The 27,162-nt window shown below is 32.7% G+C and overlaps 3 protein-coding genes and 3 pseudogenes across 4 annotated transcripts; 5 read left to right on the forward strand and 1 right to left on the reverse strand.

Annotated features, from left to right (window-relative positions):
* The first annotated feature begins 4,986 nt into the window (after positions 1-4,986).
* On the forward strand, positions 4,987-5,711 carry LOC111043055 (annotated as a pseudogene).
* A 1,505-nt stretch (positions 5,712-7,216) lies between these two features.
* Positions 7,217-8,703, reverse strand: LOC111043053. Its single transcript, XM_022327835.1, has 2 exons — positions 8,161-8,703; positions 7,217-8,098 (listed from the first exon to the last, which is right to left on the reverse strand). Exons 1-2 carry the CDS (start codon positions 8,287-8,289, stop codon positions 7,862-7,864), a joined length of 366 nt encoding a protein of 121 aa, XP_022183527.1. The 5' UTR covers positions 8,290-8,703; the 3' UTR covers positions 7,217-7,861.
* A 110-nt stretch (positions 8,704-8,813) lies between these two features.
* On the forward strand, positions 8,814-10,581 carry LOC111043054. 2 transcript variants are annotated; one of them, XM_022327837.1, is made up of 4 exons: positions 8,814-8,870; positions 8,942-9,112; positions 9,246-9,392; positions 9,477-10,577. In XM_022327837.1, exons 3-4 carry the CDS (start codon positions 9,363-9,365, stop codon positions 9,765-9,767), a joined length of 321 nt encoding a protein of 106 aa, XP_022183529.1. In that variant the 5' UTR covers positions 8,814-8,870; positions 8,942-9,112; positions 9,246-9,362; the 3' UTR covers positions 9,768-10,577. The 2 variants fall into 2 exon arrangements, 1 of the variants encoding a protein (XP_022183529.1); XR_002605530.1 differs by having other exon boundaries at positions 8,818-8,870; positions 9,194-9,392; positions 9,477-10,581.
* A 3,882-nt stretch (positions 10,582-14,463) lies between these two features.
* On the forward strand, positions 14,464-15,106 carry LOC111043056 (annotated as a pseudogene).
* Positions 15,107-16,483: 1,377 nt separating this feature from the next.
* LOC111043051 lies at positions 16,484-19,442 on the forward strand (annotated as a pseudogene).
* A 5,821-nt stretch (positions 19,443-25,263) lies between these two features.
* On the forward strand, positions 25,264-26,291 carry LOC111043052 (protein ALP1-like). Its single transcript, XM_022327834.1, has 2 exons — positions 25,264-25,919; positions 25,977-26,291. Exons 1-2 carry the CDS (start codon positions 25,821-25,823, stop codon positions 26,289-26,291), a joined length of 414 nt encoding a protein of 137 aa, XP_022183526.1. The 5' UTR covers positions 25,264-25,820.
* The last annotated feature ends 871 nt before the right edge of the window (positions 26,292-27,162 follow it).

The raw sequence follows: 27,162 nt of genomic DNA on the forward strand, positions 1-27,162 counted from the left end.
TTCATAACCGTCCGCGTACGCTGTGTCGTACTATAGTCTATTCAGTTCATTTTTTTTTATAATTATTCGTTTAAATAGTTTATAGTAATTTAAACTAAAATTATATATAGTCATAACTCATAATTGTATTCATATTTTCTACAAACCTAATATAAAAATACAATTTAACAAAATTATGTTTTAAGAATATCATTTATAAAAAATCATCTCATTTTCATCTAAATAAAATTGATTTTATCTATATCTATATCTAGATATATTTTAATTTATCATTATCTATCTCTATCTAGATATATTTTTTTAGTATAGTATGATAATGAACGCTTAAATTAATGATCGACTCGCATAATAATATAATAATTGCAGCTATTCGATACATAGTTCGATTTAAATCTGAATAAATATTTTTAAAAACCGGTACTCACCCACGAACCATCGTTTGAAATGCTTTTCTTCCAAGCCTTTGAGAATACGCTTGAGCGCAGTTCGAACACCTGATTTGGTGCATAAAGGTCGGAATTAAATTCCAGTGTCTTGAGCTTACCGCCGGAAAACGATCTCATCGATCTCTCCGACACAGCATCACTGCCGTACAATTGCGAAGCCGTTATCTATATATGTTTGGACAGTTTAATTATTATTCAATAAATTTAATTTAATTTTAATTATTATTATTCAGTGGTAGATACGGTATATTATATCGTTTTAAACGCGCACGCAGCATACAATACTAATATTATTATTGTAATTTTTATTACACAAACTGTCAAATTGGAATTCACGTCGAAAAATTGGAGAACGAAATATTGATAGAAAGCGTTAAAAAGTAAATTTCTGTTTTTACGATCCGGTACGAACTGACCGGGTTTCCGTTTGAAGATGTCGTTGTACAACGTTTTCAGCTGGGGCAAACTCTCTGAAAAAAATAATAAGGTTTTAAATTTCCTTTTAACCTATTGAGTGTTAATAACTGGTCGTTCGAATACGACCACATAGAATTAGTCGGCGACAGACAATACGCAGTTTTTACTTCGCGCGACCATGCGAATATTATAGATATATTCAAATTCGATATTATTAAAATAATACGTAGTGGGATATAAATATTTACCGTCATTCTTACAACATTTCAGTGGACGTGCAGGAGGCAATATTCTCCCCGCGTAACCATCATCGTACTCGGCATCAAGCTCACATACTCTAATCTTTTCACTGCTCTTTGATGGACTAAACAAAAATATATATGCGTATATATCACGTGCTATTATTGTAACTACTAAGATTATATAACATGTAATTCCTGTATATGTACTTAATACTGAAATAATTTATGAAATATATTTTAGCTTATTAACTTATAGATCTTCAATCTTGTTTAGTTTACATTATCTATGCAGTGAAACCTCTGAAAATTTGTCACCTACATTTTGTCTTCACCTAGAAAGTATGTAGTTTGTATCAAAAAACTGCTATTTGGGGGATGTCTGTTAGAGAAGGTTTCACTGTTTTAAATTAAAATTGACTTAACTTATCTGTAATTGCTTTAAATACTTACAAGCATAAACGGTTTCCAGCTGGAGTGCCGAAGTGAATGGAAAAATGCTCCACCACATTGTTGGTCTGCCTCTACTCACGTCAGTGTTTTCAAGGCGAAACAACGATACTACAAATGACATAAACGACGTGGGTTTCTCTGCGATTTGAAAAAAATTTTAATTTTAATCCTTACCTAAATGTATAATAATATAATATAAAAAACAAACGCACCTGCAGTCGACATCATTAAATCATGCTCTTGGCCGCACGTCTCATGCATCTTGCAGTAGTCGAGATATTGTTCATGGATAACTCTGGCTTTTTCTACAACGTGGTACAGTATAAAGTTATATTATATAAATAATGATAACAATACGATTGGGGTGTGGAAAGGACCCAATAAAATGGATGGCCAAACTATTATCAAGCCAATAGATAGAAGTTGCTGGTTAGTGATTATATTGAATTATAAGGGGAAATTTATTTAGGCAAATCAAATAATGTGTTTTAAAAAAAGCCAGAAGATGGCAGTAAGAATATTGTACACTACTAATAAGGTCCGTCTCCTTGGGTTGGGAAAACTCACCTATACGATCACATTCCAAGTACACAGTCACCAACAATAGTATAAAAAACACGATGAATGTCCCAATACACGAGTTCACTGAAAACAAAAATACGTATTAATTTTTACATAATATTAAGACGGAGACTTGCAGTGGGTCCACGAGTCGGTGTCGCGACATTTTATACACCCTATCATTAATTCATATCATTCAAAGTATGTCAGCTAACTATTGGTTTTTCTTTCTGATCCACGCGCAACAAATCTACGTCCAACCCCAAAATAGTGTGGTTACTTTTAATATTGGAGCGAATTCGCCAATTCTCAAACCTTAGGTTACGAAGAACACCTGTGTCCCTACGACGTTCGTTATATTACGATATTTTGGCCGCATATTCATCACATAATAATATTGCTGTATTTATCTAATATCATTTTTAATTATATAGGTACATTATCATGCATAGAGTAATATATAGAAGCCGTTACATATATCTTCCGTACGGTGCATCCGAATTGCATGCCAAAAAAAATAAATATAAATCGGGTCTGTCCAAATTGCATGCCGTCTCTTGGAGGGGTCTGTCTGAACTGCATTCCATCTCTTAGAGGGGTATATCCGAATAAATAACTTACTTTTCAACTGGAGGATCGGGATTTTGTTACATTACAATAAAACATATTATAAATATTGTAGAAGGTAACACTGTGTATAAGAATCATAAAATAAAACTATTTTTTTTCATCGACAATAAAAGCCATTAGTTAAATAAAACTATTGTAGTTTAGGGTAATCAAGTGAGTGTATTTTAAATAATATTATTTTTAAATTTTGTTTTTTTTCTTGACATTTCGGGCACACGATATTACAATTTAAATAAACAAAATAACATATAATAATAAAATATGTCAATATAGAAACATCTTTTTTTGAATATTAAAATAGTTTAATAACATTTTTTTAAAAAAATTTGGCAAGTCCAAAAAAAGTTTAAGTTATTTAAGTGCATAGTAAATAAACGTGTGGTGTACAGCATGCAATCCGGACAAAGCCCTCTAAGAGATGGCATGCAATTGGGACAGACCCCTCCAAAAGATGGCACGCAATTCGGACAGTCCAATACAGGAGACGGTATGCAATTCGGACATTTTTTTTTTTGTTTGCAATTCGGATGCAGCCCTTCCGTATTCTAGTAGTGAAGCCAAATTTTCGGTCGTTGACCCTTATCGAGAGTCCAACTACGCTCTCTCTGTCCGCTAGAGATCGCTTAGTACGAGTAGTTAGGGTGTCTTACATATCCAAGTATATTAAGTATCCAAGTAGTATTAATATTTAATATGCATGCAAACAGAAAAAATATTAAAATCATATAATTACCAAAATAAAACAATTAATAAATTATTCATTCAAACAAAAGTTCTTTCTCATTTTATGAATAATAATTCAATATTCAGTTCTTTAAATAACCATAGCATAGACAGCAATAGTTCATTATCTGACCACTTAACACATTTAATTAAATCAATATCATCAACATACATGAGCTTGAAAATAAAATATTCTATTAAATCCTATAATGAAACACCCTCTCTTCGTATGAGGTACAATAAACTAACGTTATTTAAAGGACAGCGATAAATAATTAGATAACTTAATGTTCTTGTTTTTTTTTTTGTTTAAATAATTTATTAAATTTGTTTAAAACTATTTTATAAATATATACAAATTAATTACCTAATCAAGATAAAAATAATAATCATTTTTTTTTTTTAGAACATAATACAAGGCAATTAAAACAGAAAATACAACTCAATTCGTTAAAATTATACATCATCATAAAACATTAAAACCAATATATTCCCCTTAATTATAATATTGTAATAGTAAAGTTTAACTTACAACAACGATTCTTCTATTATGAACCAACAATTTTGAAAAGTTTTATTTATTTATAAAAACACAAATTATGACTTATTTAATATTTAATATTATTATTAATATAGGTACTTATTTTACTTTAATTTATATTAATTTGTTCATTAGCTTCTAACTACATGTGTATAAAAACAACTGTCCAACATTGGCACACAATATTATAATTTGTAATTATGTATATGAATCTTTAGTAGGTATTACAAATTAAATAAATTATTAAACTAATACCTACCTTCTGAAATCTGAGTTCTAGACTTCTAGTTACTTAGGTTCAAACTTATTTTAATTCTTATCAATAACTGGTGGTCCAAAAACGCCGGTGATACTACCAAAATGCATTGAATATTGCATATTATAATATATTAATGATATTTATTGTATTAAATTTTGTTCTAAATAAACGATTAACCGTATTACAAGTATTAATAACGTATTAGTGTTAATTTACAAGTATAATGGATTTAAAACTAAGTAATAACATTAGGAGTATGACTAAGGAAGTTAAAAAAAGGTAGGTACCTAGAAAAGATATTTAATATCAACTGCAGTGATCCATATTTTATGCTTAAAGATCCATCTATTGAATGGTCTAACAATTTAGATTTAGTACCAGATGTAACATATCCTGATATATTTAATTACCTTGTTTTAACTAAAAGTGCATACACTTTACAAGAGTTTAAGGCTTATAAAAGTTTAGAAGCGTATAATTTTTTTGTAAGTGGATGGATATCCAATGTAAAATGGCTAGATATTAATAATAACACGCTTGTAGTTTCAGAGGTGAGTTTATGCTTAAAATCTGCTGTTAAAAATGTTTATTTTGCTTAGTATAATTTTGCTTTTGCTTTGAACAATTTATAGGTGTGTCATTCTCAAAGGTTGAATGATACCAAAATGGCTTATTTTAAAAAAATCTGGAGATGTGTTAGCTGCTCATTGTACTTGCATGGCTGGTCTAGGAGAATGTTGTTCGCATGTTGGCGCTGTGCTATTTTTTCTTCAGTACATTAGCTTGAAAAAATCTGAATCAGAAATATCAGTTACTGATGTCTCAGCATATTGGGTTACCCCTTCAAAGAAAAATATTGAACCAAAAAAAATATCTTCTATAGATTTTAGCCATCCAAAAACTATTGATCCATATTGTTCACTTACATATAAATCAAAAACTGATTTGATTAAAATACTACCTAAAACACTTTCAAGATAATGATACTTTTCATAATTTTCTTTCGAAGTTAGAAAAAATAAATAGTAATGCTGGTATTTTAAAGGTAGTATCCCCTTACAATTTAAAATTTAAAATTAACTCTTTTCCTAAAAGTCTTAATAGAATTTATAAAGATGAAAATGCACTACTTAGTAGAGAAGAGCTAATAACATTACGTTCTAGTATGGATTTTTCTGTGAATGATTGTAACAAAATTGAAGAACTTACTAGATTACAGTCACAATCTAAAGAATGGTTTTTGTATAGAAGTGGACGTATAACTGCATACAGAGTCAAGGATGTGTGTTCAGTAAAAACGTATAACTCAAATATAATCCTTATTAAATCTATTTTGTTATCCCTTAAATAATAAATTTAAAAATGCAGCAACAGAATAGGGTAATACTAATGAAAGTAATGGCAGAATATTATACATTGAAAAATTAAAAACAACCATATAAATTTTTCAGTTACTGAATCTGGATTAGTCATTAATTCAAATATCTCATACATGGGGGCATGTCCAGATGGGATAATTAACTGTAACTGTTGTGGAAAAGGTTGTCTGGAAATAAAATGTCCCTATAGTCTAAGTCAGGGAAACGATATAGAAAACCTTGACTATTTAACAGATGGAAATTTGAAAAACAACCATCCATACTTCTACCAAGTTCAAACACAGATGCTGATTTGTGGTGTAAATTATGCAGATTTTGATATTTGGTCGCCAAATAACTACCACATAGAACGCATCAACATAAACCACCAATTGTGTAATGAAATATTTATTAAATCAAAATGGTTCGTTTATGAAGCTATTTTACCTGAGTTACTGGGAAGATTTGTTACTACAAATGCTGACAAAAATCTTGTTTCAACTACAAATCAACAATATTTTAGTGGACAAGTATATCCTTATTGTATGTGTAAGACAGACAAAGGGGGTAAAATGTTAATGTGTTCTCAAGAAGGGTGTTTAAATCTTTGGCACCATTATACATGTTTAGGTATAAAACGCAAGCCAAACAAAAATTGGGAATGTTCAACCTGTAAATAATATTTTAAAGTTTTAAATATTGTCTATTATGTAATAATTTATTAATTTTATTTTATTATTTTAGTTAAATAAATAAACATTTCATATTTATAATTAAGTAAGCTTAAACAAATTATATAAATGTAATATACTTAATCTAAAGGTACAACTGAACTACATAAATTTATAAAAGAGCAACATACATTAACAATCGAATCAAGGAGACATGATTTGTCACTTTGGTGTTTAAGAGTACTTATTTGAACAGGGCCATTAAGTATTGTGTATTTTGAACGAGTTAAACCTATAACTCGTTCTACATGAATTCAAACAGACGCTATTTTTCTTGTTTCCTCAATACTACAAGGATGTAACTGAGGCTGTCCTCTGGTGAATGCAGGAGTTTTTAATGTAGCATAACGAAATACAACACTTTCATTTATTGTAAATCCTCTATCAGCCAACAGCCAACACTATATCCCCAGGCAATAAATTTTCTAAGAAGTTGCAATTTTCTGTTATATGCTTATCACTGACTCTACCCCCCAACCTTCAGATATATATGAAATAATACCTTGTGGAGTAATTGCAATCAAGTATTTTACAGTGTTTTTAATTTTATAAGATTAAAAACAATAACAATAAATAGATAATGTAACATTCATCACTAGGAGGTCAATTTCACTATTTCAGTACGCGATCGATTGGGGCATTCAATCAAACTTCGAATTATTGAATAGGTCTAAAGACTTTTAAGAATAAAAATAAATAGCATTTATGATTGAATAATTTATTGTTTGGAGGAATGATATAATTATTAAATAGGTGTGTTAGCAGTATACCGATTTGGAAACAAATCGCGCATCCACCTTCCACCCAGCATAGGGATATGGTGTAAGCATGACAATTTGTACGATTGGCTACTGGTCACCTCCACAACGTTCCCACGACCGGTCCGAGCGTCGACGAGCAAGTTTGCTCGGACACGTGACGGCCTTTCCCAGCCGCCGAGGCCAGACTGAGACGGCCACGAGAGCGACGGCCGAACTCACTGCCGAAGGCTACAAACAGCGGCGACTGGTGCTCGATGTAGTGCGCTTTGACGGTCGATACTTGATGGTGACGACTCTGACCCGGCAGAAACGGAGCGAGCGGATCGAGTTCTGGAGCCTGCGCAATCGGCGGTCACCACGATGGACAAGCGACCTTGTCGACGTGAGATAACCGCATGGCAAAGGCCGATCGTCAGCGGACCGCGGCGCAACTCACCGCTGACCTCGAATCTCGGTAATTTTCGCCCTGGCGTTTTCGTCGTCATCGTTTATGAGGGTCCGGCAGACAGCAGCGCTGACTTCCGTGATCCTAGCGGCTGACACACATCACTACCATTCACTCCGCTGCCGCCGTAATGAGTCGCCATCGCTGGCGCGAGTCCGTGGCTCCACGCGAGTACGCGACCGTACTGCCGCCGGACGCTCACCGAGCAGCCAGAGGGTCTCACGCGTCAACGCCGACCCAGTGCAATACGTCTGTGAAATCTGTCCCGTCGTGGGTGATCGGAGTCGGAGAATGTGTTCAGGTACCATCGACAGGCTCCAACTCCGAGAACGGCGATCCGACTGGCCAACGAAAATATTGACTCCTCGACTGTAGCTCAGTAGATTTAAACACGTCGCCGTCTTCATCATCATCAGTCTCAGAATCGTTGACGGTCTCATCATCATCGTTCTGAACGAGTAAATACTGTTCTTGCTGACTAAGCGAATAGGTATCTGCGATTGAGACCTTTTTTTCAGAGTCATCCGAGCTTATCTAATCAAAAACCAATTACGTTGCATAATATATTGTAAATCGTAACTACAAGAAGAATGTACTTTTTCAATAGAAACATTTGACCCTGCTTCATGTTGAGTATTGTGGTTCCGTTTTCCGTTCTCTCCAATGTTTCCAATTTCCGATTCGTTTGTATTTGCCAATTTCTCAAGCCGGTATTTTTTCTCCATATTGTTCCCACGAGTTGGGATGAAATAAAAAGTCGCACTGCGGCAGTGCAGCGTAACGCAGTGAAGGCAAATACTGTGAGGGGTGCCAAGTCCCCACAGGTTCCAAGTGGACACAAACTGACCTCTGTGTCAAGTACTCCCCCTTCACGAGTTTGGGGATTGAGGGTTTTTTTTTAGGGTTATCTTTTCCTTAGGGCATTAGCTCAAAAGCAAACGCTTTCCTAGGTGAAAAAGGCCTCCTATAAACAAATAATTGGAAAGACGTAAGTAACATATTTTGCTTCTAACAAAAATACAAATTTCTAGCATATTACCCATTGACTATTGGTCATGTATATCACTTGGTAATATAATATAATCAATGTCTTAAAAAATTTGTTTTTACATTTCTGTTTTGCTTAGGCTTCTGAAATGGTTGAATTCTTTAATAAATATTTTGACTTATTTAATACTCAACATAAATATGATAAAGGGTTTTGGTTTAGATTATGAAAGTCAAGAACTAATTATAAATATGATGACAACATTTATTAAAAATATGAGAATTCATGACAAGAAGACACTGCTTCCTTTTCAAAAAGGTTTGCTTATACAAATAAGTATAATGTTGAACATAAATTAATATAAATTTGTGTTAATTTATACTTCATAGGAATATTAATATCAAATATATCACTCTTGAATTTGTATAAAGATGTTAAATGTATATTTCCTTATATTCTTACTAACTAAACCAAGATATTCTGGAAAATATGCTTAGTTATCTAAAGAGGATGGCTGGATTAGCAAGTAATAATATTACAGCATTAGATTTCAAATATTGGTAATTATAAGTGTGATATATAGTTTTATTTTTGTTAACAGCTCACATTTAAAATTTTCTTTTATGAACATTATTATTTAGTCTCCGATGGAATATTTTGGAGAAACATAAAATTTTGTTTTCATAAATATAGAAACTGTACTAGCATATAAATTGTTTGATGACAATGAGTGTTTGGCAAGTCAAAAAACTTAAGTGGCTTTATTGTATGCTAAAAATTTTCAACAAATATATCAGTTCAGGATAAACTATGGCTTTGTTAAAAGATTTTGAACTTGAAGTACATTAACCATGATAATAATATATTTAAACATTTAGCCATTTATGTACATTTACATAATTAAACACTTTTTTAATTTTTTAGATAAATATAGAAGATGTGTTTGACAGCGTGGAATTGGAATGCGTAGAGCATGTTGCTGAATATGTCACCAGCAGATATTATGAAAAATATCCACAACTCACATCTACTAAAGAGGAACATACCATGTGTTGGACAAATTTTTTATTAAAAATTCCAAGTAAAATGTTGTTAAAAGCTATGCAATTATTAGAAACATATTTTACAAAACAACACGGAAAAAATGTATCCAAAATACCTGGAGTCATGAAAAGCATAACCAACATCACGAAAAAAAAAATCCTCAGACTATAAGTTGGACATTCCTGAGGAGGGTTGAGTTGTATGGTTTGATTAGTGTAAAGAACATGAATAAATCCATATTGTATAATAGGTTTGCACAAAAAACCAAACAAACTAAAAAAAAATTACTGCCTAGAATTTATAATACATAATTGTATAAAGGATTATAATATTATAGTACACTTAGAAATTATAAAATAAAAAATTTACATACTAAATATCATGACAAAGTAGATATTTGTTTTCTTCATGATCTTCCCAACAATTGATGTAATCAAGATTATCTTTTAAAATCATTTATAATAAATACTATACTATTATATTCAAATTGTTATTTATAATTTATATAACTACCTGGAAATCAGGACTTTCGATTTTTATTCCTTCTACAGGGTACTTTCGGTTTAATACATCAAAAAGTTTATCAAATCGATCAGTAAAGAATTGTTTGAGAGCTATTTTTTAAAGATTCTACTTATACATTTCTTCGATAAAATTCTAAGCCTTTGGCCATGGAATCGCTACAAATCTGAAATTAATTAATACATGTATTATATTAAACTTGTTTTTGATCATTGTTTTTTCAAATTTTACCCGAGGGGCCAATTTGACATTCATTTTACTGAAACCATTAACATGTAAATGTCTAAGCGTAATTTTGGGACAAACTTGTTGGGGAATTTGAATTTCTCTTCATATTATTATCACATACATCAATTTAATGTGACCATCTTATGTGTGGAGACTCTTGGAAACCATTTAACATTTAATATTAAAGACAATCATTTGAACTATTTATCTTTTAGAAATACTAAATTTAAAAAACCTAATCTAACCTATATAGTTAATTATCTACAAAAATTATTAGTTTGATTCAGAAAATCTGAAAATCAAACATATAAATACCTACATGTTTTCTAATTTATGAATACCCACCTGCCACTAGTCCTCTGGATACAAAAATTGCAATTGGTTGTGTGTAATTTAGAGCTAAACTCTGAAACATAAACACCAATGTGTTATTGGCATTTTAACCAGAAGATTCACTTCCCCCCCCCCCCCAAAAAAAAAATTCTAAACCACTACAAGTTAGCGTCTGAGAGTTTACACTAAAGCTTTCTCTTAAAAACATTTCATCATAAACCAACATTCTATGTTTTTGTTCAGTTCTGAGAATACCACCTTTTTTTAACTGAAAAAAATCTTTTATTAAACCCAAAGCTAATATCTAATAAAGACAAATATTTCCGGATAGTTCTTCGGCAAAGTAAGGGCAATATTCCTTGTTTCCTTAAAAATCCATAAGTAAAAGGTGATCTGAAAAAATTCGATTATTAATATTTTTGACCATTTTGTCTAAGTGAATATTTTTACCTAATTTTCAACAACATGCATTAGAAAATCCAGCTCTCGGAATAACGTCTATTTTTTAAATTTGTGACTTTACTAGCATTTACAATTTATTGGACTATTGGTTTTTGTGAATTATACAAGTTTGTATGTTTAATTAAATCATTTAATGATTTATTTGTTAAATCCTTTGATTTATTCTGTTACCTAGGTGTGTCTTCAATGTGGTTCTAACATATGATTATATTCCCACTTCCCAGGAGAGAAACTTTTGAAAAAAAAAACAGTGGTTTAATCAATGTTTTGTGACTTTATTTTATGATCAGATTTTACTATTTATACTATTCAATTAAACGGAAATAATTATATTGCTGAATTCGTCATTTCCTGCTTATAGCGTTTGATTTGAATATACATAGGTATTAGGTACTTACATTGATTTAAAACTGTAAGAAATCTATCAAATTACACAGTTTATATTCGACCAAACCGATGACGACGATGACGATGAAGATGACGACGCACTTGTTGGCTAGTAACACACAACGCTGTACCCGTTGTCCGGGAAATATTTTATCCGTGGCAGCTTAGGACGTCATCGCAATAGTTGTGTTTATATCTATTTCTGAGTCCTAACAAGCATATTCTTACGTCACCAAAATCATAAATTTCGAATATTCCAACGTCAACATTATAGTAGTCGTCAATAAAGCAGATAATAACTAAAGCAGATCGGAGGACTGTACGGCGAAGACAAACCCGCAATCGAGATCGATGGCAGCGATAACACCGGAAACACATAACGGGCGAATTATCGATTGCAATGGTCGACGCGGTGAAAACGGAATTGGAACTCGGATCAAAGCCGGTCGCTAGAATGGAGTAGGTGCGGCGGGGAAGGTGTGGCCTGTGAGACCGTTGTACCGGTATCACTCGGCGTAGAAGGTTCACGTCATGGTTTGACGAGACGACTCGTCGCCATGCTGTGGAGAGAGCAGTCAAAACCTCAAGACCCGGCGCCTTCTACGTCGTGGTTGCCGAGGAGAATGGCGGCCGTCGGCCGGCACACCTCTCCGCGGCCGACGAACGCCAGACCAAACGGCGGAGACGCGGTAAGTGGTATGTGAAAGAGCACGGATGGTAGGGCGGTAAGTCGCCTGACTAAATACGTTCTCCAGGCCTCTCTCACCTGCGGATAGACGAGATCGCGAGACTATCTGGCGGTCATGCAAGGAGTGACAGACGACGGCGCGGCTGGCTGTGCCAACGATTCCGCCCTGACGACTGCGTGCACGACGGACGGGTGATTGAGAGCTAAAGCTAGGAACACGGACGTCAGCATCGTCGGACCCGCGGACACTTGTCGTGTTTCAGAGCACGGCGGTGCGCAAGTCGTCGGCATAGCGACGGACTCGGACGCTGCCAAGAGTATGGCAGGGCGAAAATCACGGCGAATAATTGGTCACCTCCGTGATTCCTTTCCGGTCCGTCGGCACAGTCCGGAAAGCCTGTGCAAAAATCAAGGGGAGTATCAGGACCGCGGTGCGTTGCGGTTCTGTCTGCGATTCTCTCCTGCAATTTTCGCCCGGTTTTTTTCCCGGTCGCAGCCGATTCCGAAGCACCAATAGCTCTCTCCACTCACCCAGTGTATGATATCTAAGACCGTGTACGAGGCTATTTTTGGACAGTGTACATAATGTCATAATAAAATATTATTGTATTAATTTGTACATTATTATTTTTTTATTTTTAATACTTGTTTGGTGACATGACTAAATTTACTGATGATGAATTAAAAGCGTGCGTATACCCATAAAAGACTTATTTTCTTACAGGTATATACGTATAAATCCAAAAATAGGGATCCGGGTATACACCTAGACAACACCCAATTTTCCTTATTAGCCACAACTTTTCTGACTGAGTGGACATTGAGTTTCGCCTAGTTATAATTTGGTACAGGGAACTTACAATTGCATATCTCAAATACTTTATTCGTCGTAACTGAGTTTCTACTTAAGACGTTCCACAATAAATTTAATTTTTCAAATATAGACTTGGAGATATTATTAACTATGCAAATCTATAATCTGCAAAAAATACGGTAAGGCAAGTACCAAATAAAATTTTATAGCGAGATTTACGATCTGCAAATATGCGTTTAATAGTAAGTAGTAACACTTTTTTTCAGATTCGACAAAAAAGCGTTGTGACTTTGTGAGTACCTACCGGGGGGCGGGGGCCGAAAGCCGTTCTCTTAAAAATGATAAGGAAAAGAAAAACGAGCATATCAATAATTATCTCATACCAACATAAACAAAATGAAATATTCCATTTAATAATTTAATATCAGCTTGTGTGATAACTTGTGCTAAAATAGTTTATTTATGAATTCGTTTCCTTAATCAACATCTTATCAATAAACTTTAAATTGAGCTTTAAAGTTGAAAGTTCACCTACAGGACCTTACCTCAGGAAACATGGCTGTCAATGCACTACTCGACCATGATTATTTTTCAAGTATTATTCATCATTTTGTTTTGATTGAATAATATGAATTGAAAATTGTTTTTTTTTATTGATTCAGGTGTGATTGATGAAGAGGAAGAACATGTTGATTTTGAAGAGGATAACGATGGTATTTTATATGAATTATAGAATATTATGTTGTTAGTTGTGTGGGATACCTCTATTAATATGAATTTTATAAAAAAAATATAAATGCAAGTACAAGCATACTGAACAAAAATTTGACAATGATTTATTTTCTTAGACATATCTTATTGACATTTAGATTGTATCTTATAGATTCACTTTTACTTAATGTAAATTAAATATAGGAAATTTAAAGGAAATATACCCAGTTCCTTATAATTATCAATAGTATAACAGTTTGATTTGGTTATACTATTGATAATTATAAAATTCAAACTGTTTTATTAAAGCAGATACGAACAACTTTATTCTGTAATGATATTAGTTTTATATTATTTTCGTACCCGGTCAACTGGCAAATATACAGAGTCAGCGAGCTGAAACATTTATAGTTTTACCTGGTGTTAGGTTAAATTTTATAGTCATTATGGATAACCTGCATTATAGATATTATAAAAATGGTGCAAGGAATGATAAAACGTGAGTAAGACTGAACAGATGTTATAAACACAGATTATACATTTTAATAAATAGTTTAAGGAATATAAATGATATAGTATTATTTGTTAATTATTGAACTATAATATTATTTATTAATTAGTTATTGTATTATAATATTATTATTTATTTAACCATCCTAAAAGAACATAATTATTTCATCATGCTAATTTTAAAACAAAATTGTTAAGCAAATTACTGTTGGAAGATTCTGTAGATTACTTCAACCGCTGAGTATTAATTATTTTATTGCTATGTAGATATTTAGTGTATGAAAATCAAAAAAATGTTGCTGTACATTGTCCATCAACAGCTTGGGTCAGGACTACAGATATCAAAAAAGGGAATGGTGATATAATGACTCGGTTTCAACACAACCATTTTCCTCCAAATGTTGACATTCCAATGGTCCATTTAAGAAGATCTATTGGTCTGGCTGGAACAAGTACCGGCAATTTGGCTACTTCCATCAGACAAATTTATAACTGAGAAATTGTGTTGTAAGTATTCTGGAATAACGTTATATATTTAAAAATAAACTTTTGTAATAAATTACTAGCATAAATAAGATTAAAGTATTAATTGTACAACATTAACTTAACTGCCTTAGAAATCCAGAAGGTGCACAAAACTACACACATTTACAGTCCGGGTTTTGTCTTAATAAAATTCGACGTCGTCGCCGTCCAAAAAATCCAACCTCTATCGATCAGTTGGCAGATATCTTGAATGAACCAACAACATCTACATCATATATATCAACATTGCAGCGCCCTTCTTCAAGGTTCATGAAATAAATTTCAAATATTTTTTGTTTTATTTATTAATTCTTTATTATTTTACTTACTTATTTTACTTAGATTTTTTCAACATGATCAGATGGCAGATGGAGAACGAGATGGTGTAGTATTTGCTAATACAGATGCAATCGACAAATATAGGGGAGAACTACTCCAATCCAATACCATCGCAAGAGTAGATGGAACTTTTAAAACTGTGTCGAGAAATCCTCCTGATTTGAAAAAAGGCTGCCTGCTTACTTTTCATATAGTTTTCAGAAATGTGGTAAGTTATTTTTTTTCAACTATTAATTCTATCTACAATCAATATGTTTTTTTTTACCCAGTCTTTTCCAATGGTGTATGCATTGACTATAAGGATGACACAGTCCACACATGAGTCCTTTTTTAGAATTGTACAACAGATTTTATCTTTAAACTACAATCAGTTAACCATCATAACAGATTATAAAGGAGGTTTGATGAACGCAGTAAGTATTGTTTTTCGTTAAACAAAGCTCCAGGGATGTTGGTTCCATTTTTGCCAGTCTGTTATCCAGTACTGCAAAAGAAGCATGAACGGTCTATTCCAACTATTTCAGACAAGTATTGAGGCGGCTACAGTTTTACGCATGGTAATATGCTATTACGATGAAACATTTTTGTGATTATTTAATTTGCCTAAAATTAGTTTAATATTTTTACTTACTTGGTTAAATTCAATCTGGGTTTTTTTTAGGTGTTAGCTCTACCACATCTTCCTGCAGAGTCCCAAATTAATTGTAATTTCACAATGTTAGATGGTTTTCAAATAATCGTGGATTATGTCAACCGAGTACATACAGTTCTCCTACAGATTGATAAGAATTTAATAGGTGGGAGTTCAAAATTTTAACGATACCAACTTCTGTTTTAAAAAATTGATATAAAGAAATATCTTATTATTGTACCTGTAATCGCTGTCTGGGGAAAAAATGTTATTTTAATATTATTAATTATAATTTATAATATAGTACCTATGAATTATTTAACATTTAATATTTTAATTATTAAATAAATTATAATTCTTATACAAAATGGATCATAACTATGCTCTACAAAGTATGTATTTATTTCCGTATAATTAATTTATCATTTAAATAAAATAATATTTGTTTTATAGTTCCCCGAGAGAATATTCTGCTTAATAATAGTGACGACGAGGAAGACTTTGGTGGTAAATTGTTGAGCATAAAATTCTTATGATCTTGTATTCTTTCGATAAATTATTTATTTTTATTTAAAATATAATACCTTGTTTTCTAGTTCCCCAGGAGGATGTTCAATTAAGTGATGGAGATGATGAAATTGATGGTAAATTTCAAAGTTTAAATTATTAATGATCTTGTTCTCTGATCTCTATAATATTCACTATTGATTGCAATATTATTTATATTATAGCAGGTCCAATAAATTTTAATGTGCTACAGCAAGCTCCAGAAACTTATTTTACTGTGTCAGGTATCCGTCTCAATTCTTTAGTATATATGGATAACATTGGGTATAAATACTATAAGAATATTAGTCGTAACAACAAAATGTGAGTACTTATCATAGTTTATTACAATTACAGATTTTATGAACTGCTAACAAACATAATATTTTAATTAGTTACTTAGTATGTGAAAACCAAAAGAATAAGGATGAATTCTGCCCATCGACTGCGATAATCAGTGTGGATATAAATGAGAATTGGATGCGATCAAATATAAGACACAACCATTTTCCACCTATTGTGGACATTCTAGTGGCCCATTTGAGAAGGAGTATTGGTATTACAGGTACAACTACTGGAAGACTGTCAAAGTCAATCAGACATATTTATAATAATGAAATAGTTGAGTAAGTAAAATTTTGTATAATTTATGAACTATAACTATGAAATTAATAACCATACAAATCCTTTTATTTTTACTCAATATGATTAATCATAGTGCTGACTATATATTTTGTATATGTTATAGAAACCCTGATGGAGCAAAAAATTATACATTTTTACAATGCCAATCAAGGGTACGGAGAATACGACAATGTCGTTGTCCATAAAGTGTCGATACAATTGAAGAACTCGCAAACATTCTGAGCCTGGAACAAAATAAATCTTACGCATCAACCTTGCAGCGTCCACCATCAAGATAAATTTTGTGCATGTCAATTAAAAAACACATTGATTAAATTTATATACCTATTGCTTACTAATTTTTGTTTAGATTTTTCCAAGAAACATTTGAAACTGACGAGGAAGTTGTTGGCGTAATTTTTTTCAATTTAGATGCCATTCAAAAATATCAGCATGAACTTTCATCCGTCAACATTGCAGGAGTGGACGGAACATTTAAAACAGTGCCTAAACGTCCTCATCAATTGAACAAAGGCTGCCTTCTGACATTTCATGTAATATTCAAAAATGTAGTAAGTTAATGATTACAAGTAATTATTTTGTAAGTGATTAGTCAGATCCTTTTTTGTGTCTAGTCTAGTGTGTCCAATTTTATTTACATTCATACCTTATTTAATATTTTATGATCCAATACCAAACTTAATTTTGTCAAGTCTTTTCCAATGATATATGCATTAACATCGAAAATGACCGAAGCAACATATGAGTCATTTTTTAGAGTAGTTAGAAGAAAGTAAACTTCATGGTTGCTGGTTCCACTTCTGTCAAGTAATGTCATGTTAAGTCCTTATGCTCTCTGTAATAATTATAATTATAATTATTTTTTATCTAGTCTGTCATCCGATACTGCCGAAGGAGTTTAAATAGTGTATTCCTATTATTCCAAAATAACCCTGAAGCTAATAGAGTTCTGCGTGTGGTAATATTATCTTATTTTAGTTATTTTGTTTAAGGCACTTAAATGTATGTACCTAATTCATACTTTGAAATTTTAATGATCATTCATTTTTAGGTTTTAGCATTGCCACATCTCCCTGCAGAAATACACCCGAAATGTCGTTTTACTATGAGTGATGGGTTTTATGCTATAATTGAATATGTAAACCAGTATGACAATATTTCGGAACGCCTTCATAATTTTTTAATTGGTTACATTCAACGTTTTTGGTTCGATCTAATAGGTTCAACAAGTATTACTGTTTTTGGGTAATTTATATTTAATAAATAAGGATAATCGTTTTAAATTTCAGAAAATAAATGTTGTTGTATGTTTGAAGGTCAAACATTCGAACCGACAACTATTTGGAATCGTTTCATAGAATCTTACTAAGCAAAATAGGAAGACACCCCAATATTTGGGATTATTTACGTAAATATAATCCTAAATATCAGCATTTGTGAATTATTTATATTTGTTTGTGTTGTATTTTACCAAGGCTAGGTAAGTTATAATTTAAGTCTATTTCTCCTATTATGACTAAAAAAATGTAAAATAATAGTTATAATATTGCATATTATGACTATTATGTATATTAATATCTTTATAAGTAACTGATTTTTAAAAATAGTCAACTTGCCAAGCCTTGCATTTTACTGTTATGTGAATTATAAAGTATTTAAAAAACAATACTGCCCAGATATAGGTGATGGAAGATGTGCATTTAGTTGTTTTGCTTGTAGCTCAATATAATAATATTGTGTGATCTACAATATTACGACATGTCCATTTCATCTTGGTATTAACTGTTCTATTATATGAATTTGAATAGTTGTATAATACATTTATAGTTTGCTTTATTATCTAAATAATGGAGATACATATTATGAAACATCTCTATTTGTTGTCGCATAGCTAATATTCATTAAATAGAACATCATCTGCCATTTGGATGTATAATGGTAAAGTAATGTACAGTGGTAAAGTGAGTCTTATTGTTGTTATTTTATTTTAAAAACTGTTTAATTTTTATTTTGTAATTTTTAATTTGTATCATGCAAATGCTGTGATTAAAAAAAACACATTGTCATAATTTATCTAATAAATTTGTTGCTACTTGAACAATTAGGTAAGCGGAATAATTTTTCATATGTACCAATTATTTTTATTAATTAAAACTATATTATTATTATGTTAACAAGACTAGGTTAGGTCAACTATTGTTGATTGAAAACCAGTACTATGTAGAAATGGACCAAGCTCAGAGAAATCATTCAATACGAAATAGTGTAACTCGAGTTAATCGAGCTGATGCTACATATCGAATTAAGAACTATATTCAAATATTAAATGAGGACAATGATATTTTAATGTTCTTAAGAAGAGCAGGTCACACCATGGATGGATACAATCAAGGGCAAGTTTGACCTCGTCCATTGGTGTGTTATCATTTACAAAATATCCATGTACCTAAAAGTTTTATTAATTTGAATTATTTGCATTACATTTTTAAATTTAAGGAACCGTGATTGATTCATTTTGCATTACATTTTTAAATTTAAGGAACCGTGATTGATTCATTAATTTGGAGACATTTCAAGTATTTCAAGTTTTAATTTTAACTAATGGTTCTGTATGTAGTTATTTATTAATTAAGTTTGGGCACAATTGTGATTTTTATTATGACCTAACCTATCTAGGTACTTATTTAGTATTATTATTAATTATTTTATGTTTTACTTTTTGAAATATTTTTGACGGGTTTTTTTTGGGTTTTACTTTGACTAAGAGGGGGAAAAAAAATGTTTTTGATTGTTATTTTTTTTTTAAATGATTTTTTTAATGACTGAGCAAACTCTTCCTCTGACAGCGGGTGGTTAATTCATATATTTAAAAGTCAGTAAGTAATTATAAAATTACATTTATTAACTACAAATATTTGATATAAATTAAAAGTAATATATGAGTTTTTAATACATTTTTTTAATGTCAAATTGAAACAATCAAGATTGCATTACAATTTACAACATAGTTATAAAGATTATGTTTACCGGAATGCTTTAACAAAATTTAATATATTATCTGTCACCACTCTTGTAACTTTATTTATAATTCCATATTCACAGAATACTTCACAAATCAATTTTGAAATGACATCATATGTGTGCTTTCCTTTAATTATTTTGCATGCTAAAACTACAGACTCTCGTAATAAGGTTTTGTAGTAGAACCAATGAACCGTCATTCCAATGTCGCTTCTGAAAACATATTAATAATAACAGTTTAAGTAGGTAACATTTTAAATGTAAAATTGTATTTTTTTTTTTAATTTACCTTTTGTTGACAGGCCAACCATCAGTAGTAACACAGACATATTTTACAGCTCAAATATCTCAGCTGAGGGATATGCAATGATTTATTTTCCAATGTTCACAAAGTTGTTTTCTTAGCTCAAATTGTAATTATTTTAATATTAAATGTATCATGTTTATATCTACTAATCAAGAAATTATGAATAAATAAATGTCAAAAATGTGGTAAGTGTATGTGTATAATGTATATAATATACATTATGTAAAATAAGATTAATGTTATGTATAGTAATATTAACTAAAATTAATAAAATGATTAATAAATAACTAATGTCATCTGCATCGCATGAACAGGGCCCCCAGCCCTCGTTGCTGGCAGTGTTCGGGCGATGCAGACACCGTCGAACACACGCTGTTCGATTGCCCCCATTGGGACGGCCTTCGTGAAGCCCTGAGCGCCAGGATTGGCCATCAACCGAGGGCTGATGACGTTCCGGACATCATCTGCGGACCGGCGTTCGAGCTCTTGCCAGCGGACGCTCACGGGAGATATGTGATCCTGAGAAAAGCCGAAGAGCGGTTCCGGCTGTTCTATGGCATGGTAGAAAACATCCTTTCGGTAAAAGAGGAGGAACGTGTGCGACAGGCTGTGAACCGGCGGTATTCAGCATAAAACACTGTTAGCCGGAAATTGTTTTGTAGCTTAAGACAATACAATTTTTGTTTGTAATTGCAGCGAGTGGGGGACTGGCTCGCCGCTGTTATTTGTTGTATTGTATTTTGTTTTTGACAATAAACGATGGGGGCTGAAGGAGAAGTGCTGGCACCATAGTTCCTCCTCCAGTCCTCGATACCATAATAAAAAAAAAAAAAAAAATAACTAATGTCAAAAACTATGTTTATACAATAAAATATAATATATACATTATATCTAAAGATTAGACTATTTAACTATGGTAAAATAAAAAATTAAAATAAATTAGACAATATTTATACTTTATAATACTTTCTTACAGTTGGCCATACTGATGTAGTCAATTCTTATTGGTTGTAGCACAGAACAGATATCACCCGCGGGCAGTAGACCGTAAGTAAGTTGCCGAGCAAACTGCAGTTACCAGCATGACTAATTTAGTCATGGTTACCAGGTAACGAATCGCGAGTCGTCGGCGTGCATGTTGCGGACCAGGTTGAAGCAAGGTAATTATAATTACCTTGGATTGAAGCCCTCCATGCCGCGCCACAGACTGTTGTGCTTGATCGAGGACATGATGATGTCAGCCCTCGATCCTCTTCGGACCACGGGCAATATCTGCCTGAAGTCGCACGAGAACAGCATGGGTTTACCGCCGAACGGTAATTCTGATCCCATGACGTCCCTGAGCAGGCGGTCCACCACCGTCAGTTGCAGTCCCGGGGACATTGGCGCATGGTGATGGTCGATGTAGAATCGTCGGTCAGCATGCCGAACGTCGAGTGCACGGTCATGCCGCCGTCCATGAGTGACGCGGCGATCCCGATGAATGCGACGCATAACACCGACCGGCCACTGACTGTTGCGGCGCGACCAAATGAGGCATCCGTACAGAATCGTTTTTCCGGTGCCCCCAGGTCCGTCGACGTAAAAGTCTTCGCTACTTCACGCGGTCGAACTCCGCTGTTCGGCGTTTATGTCGTCCAACTTTTGTGCCCTCCGTGCCGCCGCGTCTATTGATTAGAACAGTCTGTCGTCCTGTTCCGGTTCCAGCATTAGGGGGTCGGGTAGTGGCAAACAGTAGTCGCTCAACGACTTTCCGTGCGCACGAAGTAGATCCTCGATGACGTTCAAACACGCGGCCCTCGTGCGGTCGACGTCTGGGAGGCGCCTATTGAAATCCTCCATCAGGTTTGCTTCGTTCGCCTCGTACAACGCCAGCGGGTTTGACGGCTCGCCACAGACATAAAATACTAGATAGCTAACAAGCCATCAAACATTGAAGTTCGCCGCCATATGCGTGTAGGTCAATGTTTACATAATTGTCTTATCAACACAACTTGATAACAATCTTATGGTATTTGATTTATAAATTATAATATAAATATATATATAAAAAATATAATATATACTACCATAGAACAATACTATAATATACATTACTGATTATAAAATAATATTGTTTTTGTTAATTTCTGTTTTTGACTGATCGTATTTAAAGCGTCACTAGAAAATTGCTTACCGTATGATTGCAGTGTAACGCTTAAAAATGTCTTTACAAGATGGGTGATTTAAAATATTTTATGAGGTCTGTCTAATAAACCTACATTTTCACAATTTAAGCTATTAAAAAAATTAAAATCCAATGCAAATTTATTAATAACATAAAAAATAATTTTTTTTTGTTAATAGGGTACATTGATCTTTGGTAAGTTATTAGTTAAATACAAATAGTATTTCTCTGACCCTATATAACTTTATATGAACTCTCTGAAGATAAAAATAAGCCACCAAGATTTTTGAAAGAAGTTAATTCAGTATACAACAGAGGTATAGGATAATTATGGTCAATAGAAGTTTGACTTAATAATAGTGATTGGATGCAACTAACACAATCAATATGTTTTGAAATTTAACGATCTACATACCCTGTAATATAATAAAGAATGATTTGTTTAACCTCACTCATGGATGAATTAGTACAATTAAGTAGGATATTTCTATTCAACGTTTCCTGATCAATTTCATCGATGGTTTCAAAATAACAGAATAGAACAGGTAGCAGGCATTATTGAACTATTGAAGTAATCATAGAAGTACAAAATGGTATAAAATACAGAATAGATTTAAAATTACCAACAAATCGTTAAACAATTTCACATAAAATAAAATAAATGCCAACGTAGGTCGCCGAATGGCGAATACTATCATGTTATCACGCCGTATTGATAAGACATGTATATAAACATTGACCTACACGCATATGGTAGCTGACTTCAACATCTCATATCCTGATGTAGACAAGTTAGCTATCTAGTATTTTATATCTGTGCGGCTCGCAGAACACCAGTATTGTGACAAACAGATACCGCAGTTGCCGCGGTGTGTCCAACGCCTCCGATTCCGTCAGGCTTTCTCATATTTATGAGAAAGTTCTGATGCTGAACGCGTTTTTGACAAAAACTTATCTATATTTTGTCTTTTGAACAGACAAAAATGGTAACATATTATATTACCTATATTATTGTTGTGTCTGAAAGCATAATTGAACTCGCTATGATAAGTTTAGCCATAATCCTCATTTATAAAATGTTGAAACAAACGTTTTTGGTTATAAGTACCAACAATATATATTTTGAGAATATCTGCTGAGTTAAAAGATAAATTTTATTTGTATGAAATAACCGTGTCAGTCTTAATGGTTATAAAATAAGACAAATATCCCGGGTATGCTGGTTATCTCTCGAAAAATAATATAAGATTACTTTATGCTGATTTCAGTAAAAACTGCGTTGTTCCATTTACAGGAAACAATTAATCGATTGGAATCTGAAAACCAACTCATTATGCAAGCTCGTTGAATTTTAATTGAATAACTTCGAAAACAAACATACTACAGGGGTAATTTGTTTCAATTTTCTTTGCTAAAAGTACTTTAAATTATGTATATATATATATTCTGCTGATAATCAAAAAATAATATTTCATTTAATAAAAAAAAGGATCGTTACATAATTAAGCTGGCCGACTAGAACAAAGTGCAGCAGGTATGCTGGTATTTACTGGCTAGTAATAAACTAAAATACAACGTTGTTATCGTCGTCAGGAAGAGTTTTTGATTCAACTAATGGACGAAATCAATATGTTGTTTTCATTACTTATCCGTTTGCTACTCAGAATTACAGACAAAAGAAGCTCTACATATTCTGAAAAAAATGGAATCTTACAAAGATAAATTCGAAGATATCGAGTTTTGCGAGATGAAAGAAGTCGTGAGAGATATAATAACTGGACTTATTATAATTCTTTCTAAGGAGGAGACGGTCAATGACATTAACATCATACCAATGATCAATCGAAACGATTGTGTGCAGACGGTGTTAGAAGAGATCAATAATAACGATGAATCGGACATCGAACCTATTACAACCCATGGAAACGATTGTGCTCAAGCGGTCTTAGAGTTTATGAAAGACGATAATATGAAATTTGAACGGTCGGCGTCCGATTTAAACGTGAAGGACACGGCGTTTCCGATGATCATGAATAACGATGAATCGGACATCGAACCTATGACGACGGTTGGAGACTATAGTATGCAGACATTGTTAAAGGAGATCATGAAAGAAGATTACCTAGAAGACGAATGGACAACGTCCGGTTCAAACGTGGAGAAGGCGGCGTCACAAATGATCATAAACCACGATGAATCGGACATCAAACCTACTACGACCCATGGAAGCGATTGTGCTCAGACGGTCTTAGGGGAGATCATGAAAGACGATGACATTGAATTAGGACGGTCGACGTCCTGTTTAAACNNNNGACGACGGTTGGAGACTATAGTATGCAGACATTGTTAAAGGAGATCATGCAAGAAGATTACCTAGAAGACGAATGGACAACGTCCGGTTCAAACGTGAAGAAGGCGGCGTCACAAATGATCATAAACCACGATGAATCGGACATCAAACCTACTACGACCAATGGAAACGATTGTGCTCAGACGGTCTTAGGGGAGATCATGAAAGACGATGACATTGAATTCGGACGGTCGACGTCCTGTTTAAACACGAAGAACACGGCGTTGTCGATGATTATAAATAACGATGAATCGGACATCGAACCTATTACGACGGTTGGAAATTTGTTTGATTGTGCTCAGACGGTCTTAGAGGAGGTCGTACAAGATGATGACAAGGAGTTTAATGGAATTTTTTCGACAACCGTTCACCCGAAAAAAACTTACCACCGATCAAGTACTTCCTATGCTTGGAAACGTGTGAAGCGAGCGGTATTGATGTGCTTCGGGTGTTGTCGCCGAAAACCCAAATTTTGAAAAAAAAAATGGTGAAATAAATAAAAAATGATATAAATAAATATTTTGTCCAATCTTTTAAAATTTCGATTTCCACGAATATCTCATAGGTTGGTTTTAGATATTTCAGAAAAGTTTTGAGAGTAGTTAGAAGTTTGGATGACCTTAAATAATACTGATTTCTGATTAGCAAATACTTAATCCATCTATATATTCTGTTCCAATTTAGAATACTTGTGCGGAAACAACCAAATTAAGTTTCTTTGCTATCGGAATAGATCGTCTGCTGGAGGTAGAGATGTAAGCTCTGTAAATTTACCAATTATTTTTTACAGGTAAATATTAATTGACCGAAAAAAATTAGCATGTGGTGCCTTAAATTAAACGTTTTAACGAGGTGAATATTTTTAACACTGCAATAGAATGAAATAGTTGATAGTATATCATTTAAAACGTCAAACGTTCAGTGTGCCCACACCTACTGATGGTGTATTACACTATTACATAACATAATATCATACCATCAATTATAATCGCTATTAATAGCATGGATGTAGACATAATATAATATTTATTTACGACCATGCTATTAATAATTTTGACTTTATTGACATCGCTGCCTATGGACCACGAACTAAGATATACAGGACTGGAAACGAATGTTGATATGTGTCATAGACAAGTAAGGCATTTAAAATAGTTACTAACACAAATAATTACTTAAAAATCGTCATTCTAGGGCATTTGTGATTCAGAATATAAGTTCATTAATATATTTTCTGGTTGGCCAGGATCTGCACACGATGAACATGTTTTTAAAAATAGCCCTGTCGGTGAACAACTTATTTCAAACTCATTAAATCTCTTTCCTAGAGATATGCACATCCTTGGTGATTGTGCATATCCTCTATTGCATTGTCTAATGACACCATATAGGGATAATGGTCATTTAACTAGAGAACAAAGGCACTTCAATTATAAACTAAGCTCTAGTCGGATAGTGATAGAACAAAGTTTTGGAAAATTGTTTGGGAGATTTCGTCGACTTAGGTAATGTATTAAAATCATTCATAATTGCTACAATGACAATGAAATATAAAATATGTTTTAGATTTCTTGATGTCTATGACAAAACTAAGTGTGCCAAATTTATTACAACATGTGTATATCTACATAATATTTGTATGGATACATCAGATGATTGGAGCAGTCATGAAGCTTACACATCTAATTCAATATCAAATGACAAAGACACATGTTCAGATGTTATAAATAATAAAAATGCTGGCAAAAACAAAAGAGATGCAATATGTCAATATTTTGATAACTTTATTCTTTAAATATTATAAATGTGTAACATTTTAACAAAAAAAAAAATGTATGTACCTTCAATTACAACAAACCTAAAGCTATTTATTTTTGCTCAATGTAGCTATATAATCCCTCATTAAGTCTATTTTTTTTTCCTCGATTTCATTGCTTTTTTGCATAATTTCTGCTGTCTTTTCTTCGGCTTCTTCAATTTTTTTCAATCTGTAGCGCAATAAATAATTTATAATTTAAAATACCAGAAAGAACATACAATAAAATTATTTTTACCTTAACTCAAGTAGTTTTTCTCTTTTTTTTTCTTCTTCTTTTGCCTTGAAAAAGTCAATCATTTCTTGACGTTGGTCAATTAATGAGCTCAGTAAGCTGGATACATTTTTATCCTTCAATTAGTACTCGGTGCTTATATGAGCCATCAAAAGAGAAAATTCCAAAAAGTTAATTATTTTAATAGTAATTAAAAGTATAAAGTTTGTCGTATACCTATATGTAGGCGGCGACCCTAGGGTTTCCATAGCTACCTGTAACCTGGCCTTTTTATATCGACGTGTAGATATGAATTGTTCCGAAAAGTTGATCGATAAAAATTATCTCGC

The sequence above is a fragment of the Myzus persicae genome, unplaced genomic scaffold (assembly GCF_001856785.1).
Source record: "Myzus persicae strain clone G006 unplaced genomic scaffold, MPER_G0061.0, whole genome shotgun sequence".
Classification (NCBI taxonomy): domain Eukaryota; kingdom Metazoa; phylum Arthropoda; class Insecta; order Hemiptera; family Aphididae; genus Myzus; species Myzus persicae.

What these genes read in the sequence shown, in the direction of transcription:
- LOC111043053 (XM_022327835.1), bottom strand. Translation starts at nt 8,289, where the DNA reads ATGGAGAAAAAATACCGGCTTGAGAAATTGGCAAATACAAACGAATCG. An exon ending in CAAATGTTTCTATTGAAAAA is followed by an intron (nt 8,099 to 8,160) that starts GTACATTCTTCT and finishes GTTTTTGATTAG; the next exon opens with ATAAGCTCGGATGACTCTGA.
- LOC111043054 (XM_022327837.1), top strand. Translation starts at nt 9,363, where the DNA reads ATGGCTTTGTTAAAAGATTTTGAACTTGAA. An exon ending in TAAAAGATTTTGAACTTGAA is followed by an intron (nt 9,393 to 9,476) that starts GTACATTAACCA and finishes TTAATTTTTTAG; the next exon opens with ATAAATATAGAAGATGTGTT.
- LOC111043052 (XM_022327834.1), top strand. Translation starts at nt 25,821, where the DNA reads ATGCTATTAATAATTTTGACTTTATTGACATCGCTGCCTATGGACCAC. An exon ending in TTGATATGTGTCATAGACAA is followed by an intron (nt 25,920 to 25,976) that starts GTAAGGCATTTA and finishes TCGTCATTCTAG; the next exon opens with GGCATTTGTGATTCAGAATA.